The sequence below is a fragment of the Natrix helvetica genome (genome assembly GCF_964273705.1).
Source record: "Natrix helvetica genome assembly, chromosome: 2".
Taxonomy (NCBI): Eukaryota; Metazoa; Chordata; class Lepidosauria; order Squamata; family Natricidae; genus Natrix; species Natrix helvetica.
Genome location: NC_138552.1, coordinates 243,405,720 through 243,423,956, shown reverse-complemented (window position 1 = coordinate 243,423,956; position 18,237 = coordinate 243,405,720). Strand labels below are relative to the sequence as shown.

Here is an 18,237-nt window from a genome sequence, read left to right as displayed (position 1 = left end):
AAACCCTGCTAATTCATCCCACTTACACATCTGTTATAAATCTCTAGGAGTGCTGCATGATTCATGGCAATCTGTGAGCATGGTACAGCAAATTCTTCTCCTTGTAATTAACAGTAAATTGTTTTACTGCCATGCAATGAATTTTTCAGTTATATTGCAAATGAACTCCTAAATGCATGGCTCTTTCCTAAGAAGTGACTTATATCATTAGGCAATTAAAAAGTATTGCTTTGAACCAAAAGCTTTTAATCAAGAGAAATACAACTTAAACTCAGCCTAAAGACCATGCAAATTTGACATACTGACAACAGAATAATTTGCACAATTTCCTAAGGAGTGAAATATGTCCTTTGGGGAGAACAAATAAATAAGTTTTGGCTCTTACAGTGGTAGAGAAAGAGCACCCAATCTGTAGCCAGAGAATTTCTGGCAAGACAAAATACTGAGCAGATACAGTTTATCTCACAAGTTATTTAAGCAATCTGTCATATCTATATTTCTCAGATTATGCTTCATGTCTCTAATTGTAACATAGTGCCTGTAGTCTTGAAATAAATAATGGGATGATTAACCAAGCAAAATTGTCACACAATTTCCAATGCTGTTCGTGAGTTTTCATCAAAAATGAAGCCGGTTTTTTATTTTACTTTGGTAAAATAGAAGCTTCCTAAAAAAGCTTCAATTCTTCATTTATGCTCTTCTTCTTCTTACCACCTCTACTGTCTAGGTCTTATCATCACCTTCACGAGTGTAGATGTCATGCCAATACATGAACCACAATTGAAATTAAATTCAAAGAAGCGGGACTAATTAAAAGACACATCCTTAAAAGGCATTTTATTGTGTTCTGTGACTGCTTAAAGAGAAAAGAACAGAACACCACATATGTATATGTCCATGTCTGGGCATATGCTAATATTTATACATATATACCTGTATGCAATTTGGAATGCTGCACTTATTTGCCAGTTTTTCACTTTTTAGCACAGGACTCAAAATGATTGGCTTAATGAGGGATTATTCAAGGCAGAAGTGAACAAAATGATTTCACAACTAAGAACAAAGCTGGAACAATAAAAAGCACCCTCCCCCAGCAATTGCCAAGAAAGGATGAGATGATTGGTGTATGCATTATGCATAAAAGGTGAAAAAATATTAGTGTACACTAACGACTATATATACAAAATTGCTGTAATTAAAATAATAAATTAACATATTCAGAGTACTTGTTTAATCTCCTTGGGTCCCATTCACAATGACAGATTTTTATGTACTTGAATGAAAGCATTGTGCATTTTCAAACCAGAGATAAGCAGCCTGCCTGTTTTACTTTTTACAGAAAAAGCAAAATCTAATGGTCCACTAATTACTAGTTAATTAATTATGGGTGATTTTAAAGACTGTGATAGAGTATTATGCTTAGAGTATGCAGCCATTATAAGACAGGAAAAGCACATGGTTTTGATTAGTGGCATATACTTTTCCAAAGTATATGATATTCAAAGTATTTCTTTCTAAATTCCCCCCGATTTAAACAAGATTGACAAAAGAAGTAATTTAAAAGACATTAAAAATTTAAAAAAAAATGTATAGACAACCCTGAGGAGCCAAGACTGCCTGGATATAAATTTCAAATGATAGGAAGTGATCTGGTGGATTAAATTAAACATTTTTAATCTATGAAACTACTCCACTACTTGTCATATTGACTACAAGCAAGTTTGAAAAGAACCTGGCCATTATACTCTCCTGGCTGCAATCTAGAATAGAATGGTTTACTGGAGATCATATATAATTGCTTTGACAAACAGCTTTTAAGCATTCTCCATTAATTTAACAGATACTGTAATGATTATCTGAACTACATTAAATTCTCACAAGGATGTTATGACCCATGAGGCGCTATGTATCAATATAGCTTAAAGTCTATATGGAAGAATGTGGAATGGCACAAATACAATTAATCTAAAGATCTATGCATCAGTTGCTATACATAGCTTGTTATGTATTTTTATTTTCTAAAAGCAATTTGGTTTAAGAAAATAGCAGATTCAGTAGTATCCTGTCTAATTTACTAAACTGTAACTACCTTGGCAGGATGTTGTTTTTCTTTGTGTAATCTTTATTGCTTGCTCATGATTAGACGAGAATTAGCCATGAGTTTCCATAAAAATCTAATCTGTATTATTTCAAAGGATAGACATAATCATCATGAGTTGATAGTAGCACTGAGGTGTGTCTTGGTTCCCCCCTCCCCTGCTACAATATCATTCAATTGAATGACTACTAAATGTTTAGTTCATCGATTCAGAATTGCAATGCTAGGACTATTTAATCAATAACATTGTTTATTTCAGGTTCACATAAAGGAAGTCTATTATATACAGGCCATTTAAACTTTTTACAATATTTTAAATTAATGGTCACTTATGAGTGCTACTGCATAACTTCACTAGCAATGATGAATACCTAGAAGAAACAAATACATGAGGTTGAACAGATTGTTAAGCAGCAATGGGAATTAGGACATTTGCTTGTAATTCAGGTATCAGAATTCTTTTTGTATATTCTGCACACTGTATGCAAATGATTTTGTATTATTTTATTATTTTTCTGAATATTAGAAATGAATTCTCTAAAATATTAATAGCATATTCTCATGCTGTTCCTAGGCTCCATGACAATGCAAACCAAGGAAAGACAGAAATATTCACAAACATCACACAAGCTCTTTCCTAGCTTGGTTGTGATAATATTCCTATCTGGGTCTGTTTTTTTTGTGTGGTGGTAATACCTACACAGATGGACCTGTCAGCCCCCCTGCATGTCTAAATATTCACTTTTATTTTGACACATGAGCAAGAGACAATAACTAAATGGTTATCTTCCCTCAGCCACCAGCTGTTCTCACTGGCAGCACGAGCAGGAGGAAGATTTGCATGAACTTCAGACCTGATTTTAATAGTGATACTTGGTGATTTTTCATTGAAAAACAATTACCCAGGTTTCCTGGCTATTTCCTATTACTTTTTATGAATTTGCTTTCATGTGTCAGAAATTACAATAGTGTAATTTTCTTCCAATATTTTTAATTTAAAAACAGATGGCCAAGAAAGAAAATAAGTAAGAATGAAAAAAAATAGATTAAATGCATATGATAAATATTACCTGCTAGTATGTCCAGAGCCTGAATTCTGTATATAAGAGATATTATTGACTCCCAATGGTTCGGCTGAACTTTTGATTTTAATAAAACATCAAACTCTGTTTTTCTACAATTCAATTTTTACTTTTCCTACTAAGAATAGCACAATCAATCTGTGTTGATTGTGAAGGAAGTGTTTGGAAAAACTCAAGATGGTTATCTCTGATGTTATTTGTATTAGTTTGTAGGCTACATGGTCAGGCAGATATTAGCCATTCAACTAGACATCATGGTAGTAGACAAGTGGTAATAAATGTAGTGGTGCCAAGGAACAGCAAAATCAGGAAGGAGTATGAGAAGTTTCAGAAGTACCAGGGCCTGAAGGAAAACTAGAGTGGATATGGCCAAAGTGATCCCAGTGGTGGTAGGAGCACTTGGGGCTATGACTCCTGAGCAGGAGAATGACTCCAACAGATCTCAGGAACAACATCCGAGCTCTCTATTTAGAAGAGTGGACAAGAAGTCTTAGAATACTCAATCTCACAGGCATCTTGTAGAGGACCCAATATTGAAAAAGACACATACCATCCAGAGGGGTAGGAAGGGTTTATATATACTTGTTAATTGCCTTTTTTCTTGTGCATCTTAATTAAAGTTAAGATGTCCATTTGTTGGCTTGAAAGAAATTAATTTTGAAGAAGTGAATAGGCTGTCAGGCTTCAATGAACAATTCAGATTTTAAAAATGACAAACTGGTAAGGAAGCTTCTTCTTTAATAAAGATCCTATATAAATTGCATTAGTTACTGTTTAAGCTGCTCAACAGCAAAAATTCTGAAAGCTGACATTGGAAAGTGACAGTTGGATTCAAGAATGATATGAATTGTAGCTTCCTACTTCCCCAACTAAAATTGAGAGAGGGACCATCAGTAGCAAAACTATTTGCCAACTATAGTATTTCAGTATTGTACTTTACAGCCCAAATAATCTCATTGTATAGTTATTTTGTGAGGAAAATGAGGAAAGAATGCTAAACATGTTACTTTGAGCTTCTGGAGGCAAGACGGAAAATAATAACATGCAAGTACTTTAAAATATAGGGACGCGGCAGCTCAGTGGCTAAGACGCTGACTTGTCGATCAGAAAGGTTGACAGTTTGGCGGTTTGAATCCCTAGCGCCCCATAACAGAGTGTGCTCCCATTACTTGTCCCAGCTTCTGCCAACATAGCAGTTCAAAAGCATGTAAAAGTGCAAGTAGAAAAATAGGGGCCACTTGGTGGGAAGGTAACAGTGTTCTGTGCACCTTGGCATCTTGGCCACATGACCACGGAGAGGTCTTCAGAGAGTGCTGGCTCTTTGGCTTTGAAACAGAGATGAGCACTGATCCCTAGAGTCAGGAATGACTAGCACATTTGTGCAAGGGGGACCTTTACCTTTATCTTACTTTAAAATATACGTCACAGTGATGATTTATATCTCAAATATAAAGACTAGTTTACAAGATGCTTCTTCTGGTCAAGCTCATATATACCTGGATTTTGACACTGCTTTAAGCCACAGTATAGTATTATGCTTTGTGAAATATGGTTTATACCTTAACTTTATGCAGATTTCTGTGGCATGTTTGAAACAAATGAAGACCTACCTAAATAGATGATTTAACCATTACATTCACAGGATAAAAATACAAACATTCAATTGTAGCATCTCTAACTTGAATAATAATTCCAAAAGAGCAAATAGGTAGCTTTCTATATAACAATGATTGATAGAAAAAGTATCAAAATATCCCTATTAGCTGGCAGCATTCCTGTAAACCTAATGAATTTGCTGCAACAAAGTAACACCAGTGTTGTATGATTTTACCATGATATCACAATAGACAGCCAAAGGAAACAAATTGTTATAGAAGTGTTATTAATTTATGTGTTATGCAGTTGTTTATTGATATGATCACTACAACTCGCAACCTTTGTAGGAAACATTAATTAAGGGCAATTACTTAATTAAGAAAAGACTTAATTAAATCTTTTTACTTTATTATAAGCTTAATAGTTCTACCTTAGGCACAAAGCCAACTGAGTCACCTTGGGCTAGTCACTTTCTCTTGGCCCTAGGAAGGAGGCAATAGCAAACCCAGGGGTGGGTTCCTGCCAGTTCTAACCGGTTCGGTAGAAGAGGTTCCAGAAATTTACTGTATGGGTTAGAAGAGGTTTCTCATGGAGTGCTTGCCCTGCCCCCCCTTGCCCCGCCCATTCCATAGCCGCTTGCGGGCGGTAGCTTGTGTGGTGTGGCCGGCCTCCTAAGACCTCCTCAAACTTGCCTAGGAGGCATGGCGGCCAGCAAAGCATAGAGGTGTTCCAGGGCATCCCCGCCCCCCACTGGTTCCCCACCTCCCTTCCCGGCGAAGTTTTCCAAGGTGTGGTTTTCCTCCCATCTTTTGTGCCCAGCTCCCGCTGACCTTGGGTAAGGAAGAGAAGAGCCTTTGGGGAGGGAGGAGGAAGAGGGAGGAGGAGGAGGCACGCACTGGGGGCCATGCCAACTGGGCAACCTGAAACCGGCAGAGATAGGAAGGTTCTCCAGAGCACCGAGAACCTTCCTCCTCCGCTGAACTTTGCGCTCTTTGCCGTGTGCTCCTCGCGACAGCACTAGATGTCCAGAAGTGGCTTTTGTGGCTAATGGGGTTTGGGCTTCCAGCCTGACAGCTCCTGCCACTTCTGGGCATCTATTGTAGTCACGAGGAGCGCACAAAGTCCAGTGGAGGCAGGAAGGTTCTCGATGCTCCCCAGTCGCTCTCATGGCTTCCCAGAGTGCCGTGCTCTTCACCGCATGCTCCTCCGCACTCTGGGAAGTCGCAAAAGTGACTGGGGAGTGCCGAGAATCTTCCTGCCTCCGCTGGACTTCACCCACTCCTCACGACTGCAATAGACGTCCAGAAGCAGTGGGGGCTGTTGGGCTAAGCCCAAACCCCATTAGCCACAAAAGACGCTTCTGGACGTCTATTGCAGTTGTGAGGAACGCACAGAGAAGAGAGCTAAGTGCAGTTGAGGTCGGAAGGTTCTTGGCGCTCCCCAGTCACTTTTGCGGCTTCCAAGAGTGCCAAAAACCTTCCTGCCTCCACTGGACATTGCGCTCCTCTCTGCACTTCCTGGTGAGGGAAGGAGGGAGGGAGGGAGGATGAGGCTGCCTGATCCTTGCTCGCTCACTCGCTTGCCCACCCGCTGGACTGCCTCGGCGCAGCTCTTGCTACCTCCGTCTTTCCGCGCCCGGCAGCCGAGGCGACATCATCAAGATGAAGTCCAGGACTGCTGAGAACCTTTCTGCCTCTGCTGGACTTCGTCTTGATGACATCGCCACAGCTACCAGGTGCGGAAGGATGGAGGTAGCCAGAGCCGTGTCGAGGCAGCCCAGCGGGCGAATGAACGAGGATCAGGCAGCCTCATCCTCCATCGCTCACTCATTGGCTCACCCACCAGGCTGCCTCAGCACCGCTCTGGCTACCTCCATCCTTCCACGCCCGGCAGTTGCAGCAACGTCATCAAGACAAAGTCCAGCAGAGGCAGAAAAGTTCTCGGCTCTTCCAGAGAATAGTGTGAAGGTTCTATGCTTAATTTTATGTTAGGGTTCTTAGCATTATATAAACCTGTTTGAGATGGGTGGCCATAGAAATTGAAAAATAAATAAATGAACATTAGGTTTACATTCCTTTCTATGATTGGACTCTTTTGGAGCTTCATGTTAAAAATGTCTGCCTTGTTTACTCTAAGCTCCAGTCAGGTCTGATTTAAAGCAGGGGTGTCTATCTTTGGAAACTTTAAGATGTATGGACTTCAAATCCCGGGAATGCTGGCTGAGAAATTCTAAGAGTTGAAGTCCACCAGTTTTAAAATGCCAAGGTTGGACACCCCTGGTTTAAAGTGAAAAAAGGGGGTCAGAGCATAGCAGTGCTTTCAAAGACACTTCCCTGTACTATCTGGGCACAATTTGAAGAAAATATCTTTCCCAAGGGAGATTTATAGCCTCCTGAGAAGCTGCTTGACGTTCACACAGGAGAGGGTAAGCATTTCTCTTGAGAAAGAGCTTTTCCTCACAATGTGGTGGGATAATAATAAATGGAACAGGATTTCCAGCAGCTGCCTTTGGTTTTTTTTTCCCACCGCATTTTGATGGGCAGCTGTTTTTTCAACCTCCTCCTCTTGTTGTGAAGGGAAGAAGTCGCCTTGTTTTTAATTTTGGACTCAGACTAAAACTGTGTGGATCCTGATTGGAATATAGGTAGAGTCCTTGACTTATGACCATTTGTTTAGTGACTGTTTGCTTGCACTGAAAAAAAGGGGTGTATCATTTTTCACACTTATGACCATTGCAGATCCATAAAATGCATACACTTGGCAAATGGCATGTATTCATGACGGTCACGTTGTCCTGGGGTCATGTGATCACATTTTGCAAGCAAAGTCAATGGGAAGCCAGATTCACTTAGCAACTTTGGCTAGAAAGGTTTGTAAAATGGGGCTAAACCAGGGGTCCTCAAACTATGGTCCACGGGCCAGATACAGCCTACTGAAGCCATTAATCTTGCCTGAGTGGGACCATGAGGCTGCCCTGCCCATATTGCCCCACCTACCCCCCTCCAGCCCCCACCCGCCCTCTGGAGGTCGAGGAGGCCAAAAACAGGATGTATGGTCCCGTTTTTGGATGGCACAGTGGCACTGGAGGCCAAAAATGAGACACACAGAGGCCCCCGCTGCTTCTAAGCCTGCCAGCCAGGCCACCTTACCTGCTGCCTGGTCGCCTGCCTGCTCCTTGCATCCATCGCATAGGAGAGCTGCTGATTCTGCCTGCTAGTAAGTGACACAGATTTTTTCCTTTATGCTTTTAATGTTTTTTTTTAAATTTTATTTATTGTGTCTAGAATATTTTTTAATGGTTTTATTTGCATGTACTTTGGGAGATTTGTGTGCTTCTGTAGTGAATTCACTACAGAAATAAACACAAAATCTCGTAAAGCTGCCTTACACCAATCTGGGCTGCCCATAGAAAAGCAGCAACATTGAGACACATAAAATTTATAACATTTTTTTTTCTGCTTTTCTATGGGCAGGCCAGGTTGGTGCAAGGCAGCTTTGCCAGATTTTGTGTGTTTCTGTGTGATACCTGGTTGTTTAGGTAATTGTGGTTCCTAGTTCTGTGAGCTTCCTGGCACTGTCCTTTATAATTTCCCACAATGCCTTGATGGTTTTTATTCCAGTGGCTTTGTCTTTCCTGTCCTTAGGGTTAGGGAAAAAACTGGTTTCATCTGCAGTCTTTGGGGGGGAAATTGTTATTTTTTTGGTGTTTTCCTGGCACTGTCATAGTTTGTCTGTATGGGTGTGTAATGTCCCGCAGTTATCTACACATTAATAATGATCAAGTACTAATAATATTTCCTTATACATTTTAGTGACCTTTCCTTACATAATTGGTGTTTTCTTTCATACTTTTAGATTTCTAATTTCTGTTTCTGTTAGTTAGCAATCTCATGTGAAAAGCACAAATCTCATGTGAAAAAGTATTCGAAGCCTTCTTGATTTTAATTGTCAATTTATTCATTTCTGCACATTGTAATATTTATTCATTTTCATACCTTTGTTTTTCCACTGTTGTGCAAACACAAGTCCAGCAGCTGCTAACATATGTAAAATTAAATATGTATTCTATTACCTTTAAAATGCCCAACCAAATATTACTGGTTTTAAATCCATATCTTGCTTTACCATTGCTTCTAACCATGACACCTCTAAATCTTGAATAGCTATTTGGTCTGTCCTAATTACTGAACCTAATTCATATATTCCTGTTTTTTGAACTGAGGAATAAATTTCAGAAAAAGAAATCTGCATTGCTCTGTGAATCTACCTATGACATTCATTCTTGATCTAACTTCTTATATGAAAAAATATCTTTCCTGTTTGTTGGGGGACATCCTTCCTGAAAAGACTGTACATTGTTGGGTGAAAACAGAGGTCCCTTCTGTTACCTGTAGTGTAATGTAGTACAACCACAATCAAGTCCAATATTGTTTTATTTCTTCTGCAGTTCGTATTATTTAACAGGAGGCAACAGAGTATGACCGCTAGGACAGTCATCTTTCCTATGTAAGTAGCTGTTTTATTGCTTTGTGTGCTTGTTTCATCCTTAATATAGTAGTGCAAGCAATTAAAGTCTTCCTTTCTGTATCTCTTTGGACAAGCCATTCATTGGAGCAAGGTGGTCAGTGGGTTACTTCAACACACAAAAGGACAGTCATCTTCCTTTTCTATTATTTTGTGTGCTAGTTTCATCCTAATGCAGTGCATGTAATGAAATAGTTCATTTCTATGTCTCTTCTTTGTACAGGCCATTCATTGCAGTCAGTGATTTTGAAGACTGGCAAGGACAGTCAACTTCCTTCTGTAAGTAGCTCTTTTATTGTTTTGTGTTCTTATTTTAATCTTATTTAAGTAGTAAGTACACAAAATAATAAATTTCCTTTTTTATATCTTTGTGTAGAAGATCCATTGGGGCAAAGAATTCAGTGACATCGTCCTGGCCACTCCCACCCGGTCACATGACTGCCAAGCACTCCCACAAAGCAGGCCACACCTACAGAAGAGGTTCCAAAAAATTTTGAAACCCACCACTGAGCAAACCACTTCTGAAAAAAACTTTGCCAAGAAAACCACAAGGCATTTATTATCCAGGTAGTCTCCAAGAATCAGATGGAATTGAACAAAAAAAAATGTAGAAAACACACTATATTTTTAAAACTTGCAATTATCAGTCACATAATAAAAAGAATAACACAGCGTCTCTGACTATCCCTAGTAGCCTCTTTAGAAAATTATAAACTAGCTTTACACACAAGACACCTTCTCTTTTCCCTTACCAGCAGCTAAAGTTTGTCCCATTCCTGGCTTACTATCGACACATCCAATTCGATTGCAGAGAGTAATGGTAAAAGAGTACGTTCTGTATGGCTCCAGTCCGGTCATTACATAGGATTGCTCATGGGCTTCAGCAACATACAAAGGCTGCAAAATAAAGAGACTCAAGATGTCTAGTCTGGGAGCGCTTCTCTTACTTTATATAAGTACGATAGCATATTTAACAATAAGTAATTGGTTGGCCAGGGTTTGCCAAGCACCATTAGCAGAACTAGCAACATTTTGAAAAAAAAAAAGTTCAACATGCTATAGAATTAAATTATAATACGTTCATCATGATATTTTATGAGGTAATAATCCAGTTCCTGAGTAGATAAATGAGGGGAAAAATTATTGCCTCATAAAGCTGTAGAAGAGAGGAATTATTTGTGCAAACTGTACAGATTATGCAAGAGAGTGGTATCACTATTATGTGATGAAATCTAACCAACTTGCAGTGGAATCAGAGAAAGCATATTTTTAAATGAGGACATGCTGCCTTTTAAATAGGAAAAGTTATCATTGTTATATATATTACAACCAATAGGCACAGCACCAGAAATGTATTTTCTTTCTTAAAATACCTTAAATGAAAAGCATTAAAATGGAAAAATGGAAAGGAAAGGAAATATTGAATTAAAAAAAAAAGTTTATTCCATTAGAACTGAGAAAACTTTTTTTACCATCCAATCAAAAAGGTGAGTTTGGATCATCAATATCATTGTGTAAGGCTGAAAGTGTAACAAATCATTGGGAACAATGTGCATATATTGGATCCAGTGTCCAGGTTTTTTTCCCAGAAGGTTCCATTTTAAAATCCCTGCACCTTTACTATTAACATATGGAGGCCCTTAGATAATAATTCCATATTCTATTTCAATGGAGCTGCCTTATATGAAAAGTCCTGGGAAAATCATTAATTGGAACGAGAATGAACCCCAAAAGAATACTTTGCCAGCATGATTTCAGGGAAATGTTAGGTTGTTATTTTATTTTTTGCTATGAACAACAGCTATGAATGAAAAAATTGCATAATACAGAAAATAATAATAATGTTGAGAAGACAACTGCAACCAGCAAATGCCGCTTCTTCAAAGGATCTGAAAAAAACAGTGGGCAACCGAGTTACCTGCTGTAAGCAGCAGCTGGCAGCAACTCATATTGACCATTAGCACCAGTCAATGGTATTTGTGACATATCTTTAAATGTTCACTTGACTGAGTTCCATGTTTATTGAATAAAAGAACTACTACTACTACTACTACTACTACTACTACTACTACTACTACTACTACTAAAAATAATAATAATAATAATAATAATAATAATAATAATAATAATAATAATAATAATTTGAAAAAAAGGAATGGGGAAGGGGAAAACAGCTCATATCTAGTCTTTTTAGGCATAACCAGAAAAATAGAAAACAGTATATCCATATTGGGCTTGTTGAAATCTTTTCAGAATAAAACCACATATTTGCATTCACAAAGGGCAACTTAACTTCAGAAGAGTCTTTCAAAAATCATCATTTCCGTTTGACAAGGATGCAAAAAAAAAAAAAATAGTCACATCCACCTTGGGCAGTTTGCCATAATAACTTTGAGTTCTCACTGTATTTTAATAAATCTAGGCACTGCTCCATTGGCAAATTTCAATTTGGCATAGCCATAAAGATTGGGAACACTTTAGAAGATCCATACATCAATAAACAGAGAAAACAGATTGCTAATAACAATAATACCTGAGAAAACATTGGCAATACTTTTTGTTCGGTAATTACATTGACGCTATACCCCATCACTTCTCCTCTTGCTTCATTATCTCGTGGCTTTTCCCAAGACACATTCAGAGAATATGGTGAAAGAGGGAATACTGATGGAAGTGGCATGAATACAGGAGCTAAAACACAAATAAATGTGCTAATTTATCATAAAATAAATGAACAACATGTGTCAGGCACGTTTTCCCACTATATTTGTAAAATACCATCTGTTAAACTTGATAAAATGGCTCTTTGCATCCAATTCCTAAATAAGCAGCTTGTAGAAATTAATTTTCAGGTCTAAAAGGAATTTTCATTTTTTTTTAAAGCTACAACTTCAAAGTAAATGTTTTCTACCTTATATACAACTCTTGGATCTTTTTTTTTTCTTTATAAGGTGCAAACTACCACTTAAATTTTAAATACAATATAGGTTTCACATAAAGCATAGGCTTATCTTGACTTGGGAAAACCTGATTAAAAGGAAGGCTGAGTAATTCAACAAAGTACAGTACATTTAATTACTGAAAAGCTTAGAAGTACATATTTCTGCCTAGTCTCTCTCTCTCTCTCTCTCTCTCTCTCTCTCTCTCTCTCTCTCTCTCTCTCCCTCCCTCCCTCCCTCCCTCCCTCCCTCCCTCTCTCCCTTTCCCTCTCCCTCTGTCTCCGTCTCTGTATGTGCATGTTAGTGTGTGATTTAATTTTATGACCTCCACTTTTTTTAAAGATAATTCCATGTTTTAGAACTTATACAGGTGCCATTAATTGGCAATGTTTTAGAAAGACTTCTTATATATCACTCTTCAGAAAACTCTGCTGGAAGTTCTAACTTCACAAGCAAATGAAAGTGAAATCCTTGGCTTGAAGCCATTATTTAATTTGCCCAGCTAAAACATGTTTTGGACTTAGATACCCAAGTAGTAGAAATCAGAAAGAATAGTTTTTGAATTCTTCCTATCAATTCAGATTCCCTTCCTTAGCTGGCACAAATTTAGCTAAAGATTTGTAGACATGTCACAACTAGGAAAAAAATTGATTGCAAATCAAGGCCAAAGTTACATAAACAATTCATTGCCCTCTTGCAGGAGTTGTAGAATCTGTGTGTATGCTTGGTAACCTTTTTGGTGAAATTCTAGCTTTTAGCAAATTAATGTTCAGTGTAAATTTAATAGGAATCATTGGATTTAGGTAAGTCTCTCAGAGGCTTATTTATTCAATTTATTTATATGAACACAGTAAACGTGTTTAGCAGCTAAATATCATTAGCCAAAATAAGTAAAGCCACCAGTATGAAGTCATTAGCTATCACCATCTGCCTGTTCTAAATCTTATATTGTAAAACAAGTTTTGATATTACAGAGCATGTATGACTTCCATTGAAACCAAAACCTTACTGTCTACCACACATCACTTTTTTAAAACTTAAAAGAATAAAAATATATCAACTTATATAATGACATTTTAGATTTAGATCCCAACTTTAAAAAGCAAGCAAAAAGTTTTGAAAGCTATTTCTAATATATTAATATAAATAGTTAATGTAAACTCCAATAATTACCTGCCTCTGCTGTTCTTTGCAAAGTCCAATTTGAAAATGTGCTGCCAGCCATATTGGCTGATGAAACACGGAACTCATAGTCTGTGAAAGGCTCCAAATCAGTGATAATAGTACTAGTTACAGGTGGTGTCAAAGCTTTCTCATGTAGAGATTCTTCCACTGGATGAGGATTGAACCATCCATTGCTTTGGAAAACACAATTCTCAGGGGAAACGTTGGATTGTAGACCTCCTTTCATATATAATTCATATTTAATAATTACACCTAGAAATGAAAGTAGACACCTTGCAAAACAAGTACTGTATATTTCTGTGAAAATATTTACATTTGTACTTTTGTCATTACTATCTAATGCTGAAACTGGTGTGACTTGAAGTATATTGCCTAATTCATCCTCCGCTGGACTTCCTGAATAACTGTTCCTTGGTGGAAGTGTGCCAATATCAATTACACTAAGGACCAATCATAACATAACCTATATACTCCTCAACCTCTGAAAAGGACAAAATAGCTCTTCAGAATGTGAAGGCCTATTGAAATTAACTGTTAATCGCTTTACAATTTCACTTCCCATTGAATGATTTCCTATTTAATAATAGGAAATAAATTCTAGAAAGCAGCAATTTGAACAAAAAAACCTAACCCTGTAAAGGATCAATACTGGGAAGAAACTTTCTATAGAGAAAACCTTGAGGGAAATAGGCAAGAACTCTTAACTATACAAAAGGGGTGAAACATTTTTTTTTTTTTAAATCTAGAGCAACAAGATAATGTTCAGATGTGACTCAGGAAGACGCCTCCAAAATTTACTGGAGTGTAAGAAATAGGAGGCAGTACAGCACAATCAGACTTGCTAGATTCTGTTATTACAACCACTTTCAAATCTTTCCTGTAGAGTTAATTTCTGGTCTTGGTTACTTAGTGGAGTTGACACTTTCTCTTTTAAGTGTTTAAGGATAGCAAGAGATAGTGTACATATGCAATGAACTACCTACTATCTCAACAATTATTTGCAGACCTCCATGAGGTCCAGCAAATTTCAAGTTGGTTTTTCCAGCACTATCTAGAGTTATGGAGACCAACTATGTACTTGCAAACTGTATGCTGTACCCATGAAATATTTCTCCCCTTTCTATATGTGACCACAAATGAGGTAGTAAATGGGGCCGGGGGAGAGGAAACAAGTCTCATTGAGTCTTATACCAATTGCCTTCATGTATCCAAGGGGATAATTCTACTTTCAGGAAAAATCCCAATAACATATAGATCTAGTACAATTCTCCCCAATTTTCTGAATGAAACACAAAAACTTACCATTGGTTTTCCTGGGTGGAACCCATTCTACAGCCAATTCAGTAGAGTTGATATTTTGTATGACTGGAGGTAGCTGCTCCTCAGGAGGTGCTTGTGCAGTAACTATTGACAGTTGTTCGCTTAGCAAACAGCCTCCATTAGTACATGCTTGGACATAAAAGTTGTATTTTTTAAACGGAACTAAATTCCAGACAGTTATAGAGGTCCCCAAGCCTTCATACTGGCCACAAGATTGATGTTCAAATGAAGAAATGCATGTCAAAATATATTTCTCTATTGGACCAGTGTCGTTGGATAAGGCTGTCCAGTTAAAAGAAATAGAATAAGGTCCAACAGGAAAGACTGGATTTAAATACAGATTTCCTAGAGGTATCCCAGGTTGTGTTCTGTAGGTCAACTCAGTGCTTCTTGTAAATCCGTGGATGTTGCTTGCTTCAAGGTAATACGTATAGAAGGTATACGGAAGTAAATTGCTATCAACAAAGACCTGGAGGCCTGAATGAAATACGTAAACATCTTTCTTTTATTTTTACAGTATACATTAAACTATACATAACTTGCAATTCAGACTACAGTTCTTATAAAATGACACAGAAAAGAAAACAAAGCTGGAGAATATTATTAATCAAAATATGACAATCATTTTAAAAAGAATGTAGTAAATAAAATGCTGAATAGTTAAAACTTAGCAAGTATCTTTGCTTGCTTGCTTGCTTGCTTGAAGTCTTAGAGCTAAAAGACTGACTCAGGAAAATGAGCCCCAAATCACAGGATCTGATTTTTTTTTTTGGGGGGGGGGGAGCTTTGTGTGGAGAAAATTTGCTGAGAAGGGAAAAAAAAGGCATTGCATTTTACTTGTCAATTCTGAAATGCTGCATTTTAAATCATTACTGAAGAATCAACATAAAGCTTAATTTAAAAGGAAGATATATATTTACTATCAATTTCTCCTCAACCATTTAGCATAAACATTAGTAGAACTATAAAATATAAAACGTTGAGATCTTTGCATTTTACTTTATGAGCATTAAATAATTTCCTCTGCATTAGGTTTCTTACTAGACTATTGTTAAAGTTGCAGCCACTGTGTAGCATCTCTAACATTACAATGACTTTTGCTAGGGCTGCATCCATTCCATATGTGCATGTGTTGGTTTTTGTTTTCTTGTGCTTTGTTTTCTTGTGTTTTCATATCTGAAGCAAGTCAAATATAATATTGGATGTTATTAAAATTTACAGTAATAAGTATAGTAATAAAAAGACATTTCCTTTTACAAATAAAGAATATTTTCTGGAATTAATCTGAAGCATTATGGAGCAAACACCTAAAAGGAGACCTTCTAAATCATGGGTATCAAACTCAATGAGGGCTGCATCAGGGTTGTGTTTGACCTCAGGGGGACCACCGGATGGGCGTGGCCAGGGTAGGTATGGCCAGGATGGACATGGCCAGTTTGATATCACTCATGTCAGGATGCACCTGTGGTGGCTGGGGTGGGCCAGGGGGGATCCTCCTGCAGCTTTCTACCAGTGGAAATGGACCCCAGGAGCTCCATTTTTGCTGGCTGAGGCACCACGGGCCGGTCCTTTGCTATTTCCAGGGCAGCCCCATAGGCCAGATCTAAGCACCCTGTGGGCCAAATCCAGCCCATGGGCCTTGAGTTAGATAGCCCTGTTCTAGATCAAACCAACAGTTTCCCTTGATAAGAAACTCAAGTAGTTCAGAATTGTCCTGAACAAACAGCAGTATTTCTCCAACACTGTCTTGGAAGAGTCCATAATTTCATGTCAGAGGCTTTGCTTTATATACTCAAAAGCTCAAGCTCAATCGTTAGCAGTTCAAAGATTCAGGTAGCAGGTCATGGAAGAAACCTCTCCTTAAGGCTCTGAAGAGCCACAGCTAGTCAAAGTAGATATACTTGGCTAAGTGGACCAATAGTCAGACAGACATCATTTTCCCATTAGTGACTTATAGTGTCTTTACAGCATCAGCCAGCCATTGCTAAAGTGATATAAAGCTTGTCCTCATTATTATTATTTTCACGCAGACATGACTGGCCTAAAATAATGTTTCTCAACCTTGACAACTTTAAGATGTGTGGATTTCAAAAAGAATTGAAGACTACATGGCATAAAGTTGCCAAGATTGAGAAACGCTGGTCTAAAAGATTAAATAAATTGCTAAAAGGGAAATGACCAGAGTAGATACTTCTAACCTGGCATAAAATGTCTATCCTTACTCATATCTCAATATAACTGATAATCAATATTCATAGGAATGAATATTTTTAACTGTCTGGAATGAAAGTCAGTAGTACACAAAAACATTTCTGCTCATTTAACTCTTTCATCTCTTTCCTTTGTCACTCCCCTGAAGCCACTGCAGAGGATTGTTGGAATTCTGGGGAAGATTTGGAAGGCCCATGTTTCACTGCAGAGGAGAAGGGTTAGCAATGCTCCAGTGATGGAAGCATTTCCATCAACAGAAACATCGCCACATTAAAAAAAAAAAAAGGAGAAGAAATTAAGAGTTCAAGGATAAAGGTTTCTTTGGAATGCACAGGTAGTCCTTGACTTACAACAGTTTGTTTAGTTGCAGGATCCAATCTAGGTTGGTCACCAGGACCAGAGTTTTTGTGTTCCAAGCTTTTGGTAGAGCACATTTTCTTGGCTAGAGAGCAGTTTCCCTGAAGATGAGTCCCAGAACAAATCTGAAAACTTGGAAGACAAAGCCTCTGGTCCCAATGACTGACTCAGGTTGGATCCTGCAATATTATCCTGGGACATGTATATTCGCCTTCATTCATGAGCTTGTTTAGTGGCTACTCAAAGTTACAACAGCACTGAAAAAAGTGACTTGTGACCATTTTCATACTTATGACCATTGTAGCATCCCCATCGTCACATTTGGATGCTTGACAACTGGTTCATATTTATGATGATTGCATTGTCCATGGGTCATGTGATCCCCCCGCCCATTACAATCTTCTGACGAGCAAAATCAATGGGGAAGCCAGATTCACTTAACAACCATGTTACTAATTTACTAACAACTTCAGTGATTCACTTAACAAATGTGGCAAGAAAGGTCGTAAAATGGGGCAAAACTCACTTAACAAATTTCTCATACATTTTGGGCTCAACCAATAGAAGTTATAAGTTGAGGACTACCTGCATCTATTTGCAGTCTTGCTTTGATATGAAAACCTCTAAACATAATTTTGCTTTGTCTCCAGAAAGCTATCAGTTAAATAAGCAAGGTTTTGAGGATATTGAGTGATTGATTGTTGTCACCAGGGGTACAGAGTTTATTGGTTTTTATTGTTTTTTATATCATTTGGAAGCCACCCAGAGTCACTGAGAGTTGGGCAGCCATATAAATTTTCTTAAATAAATAAATTTATAACTTTCCTTAACAAATCGGAGGCTTTTATATCTGAAATTTCCCACTGTTCAAATTAGGAGTTCTATGAAGGCAGAAGTATTTAAGTGGTTGTGTGTAATATAAATG

The 18,237-nt window shown here is 37.8% G+C and overlaps 1 protein-coding gene across 1 annotated transcript in view; it reads right to left on the bottom strand.

Annotated features, from left to right (window-relative positions):
- The window catches only part of USH2A (usherin), a 507,951-nt gene that overhangs the window by 353,179 nt on the left and 136,535 nt on the right, over window positions 1-18,237 (bottom strand). The window contains exons 17-20 of the mRNA XM_081943929.1: window positions 14,727-15,221; window positions 13,413-13,676; window positions 11,834-11,991; window positions 10,053-10,197 (exon numbers count right to left, since the gene is read on the bottom strand). Coding sequence (XP_081800055.1) covers window positions 10,053-10,197; window positions 11,834-11,991; window positions 13,413-13,676; window positions 14,727-15,221 — 1,062 coding nt within the window. The remainder of the gene's footprint in view (window positions 1-10,052; window positions 10,198-11,833; window positions 11,992-13,412; window positions 13,677-14,726; window positions 15,222-18,237) is intronic.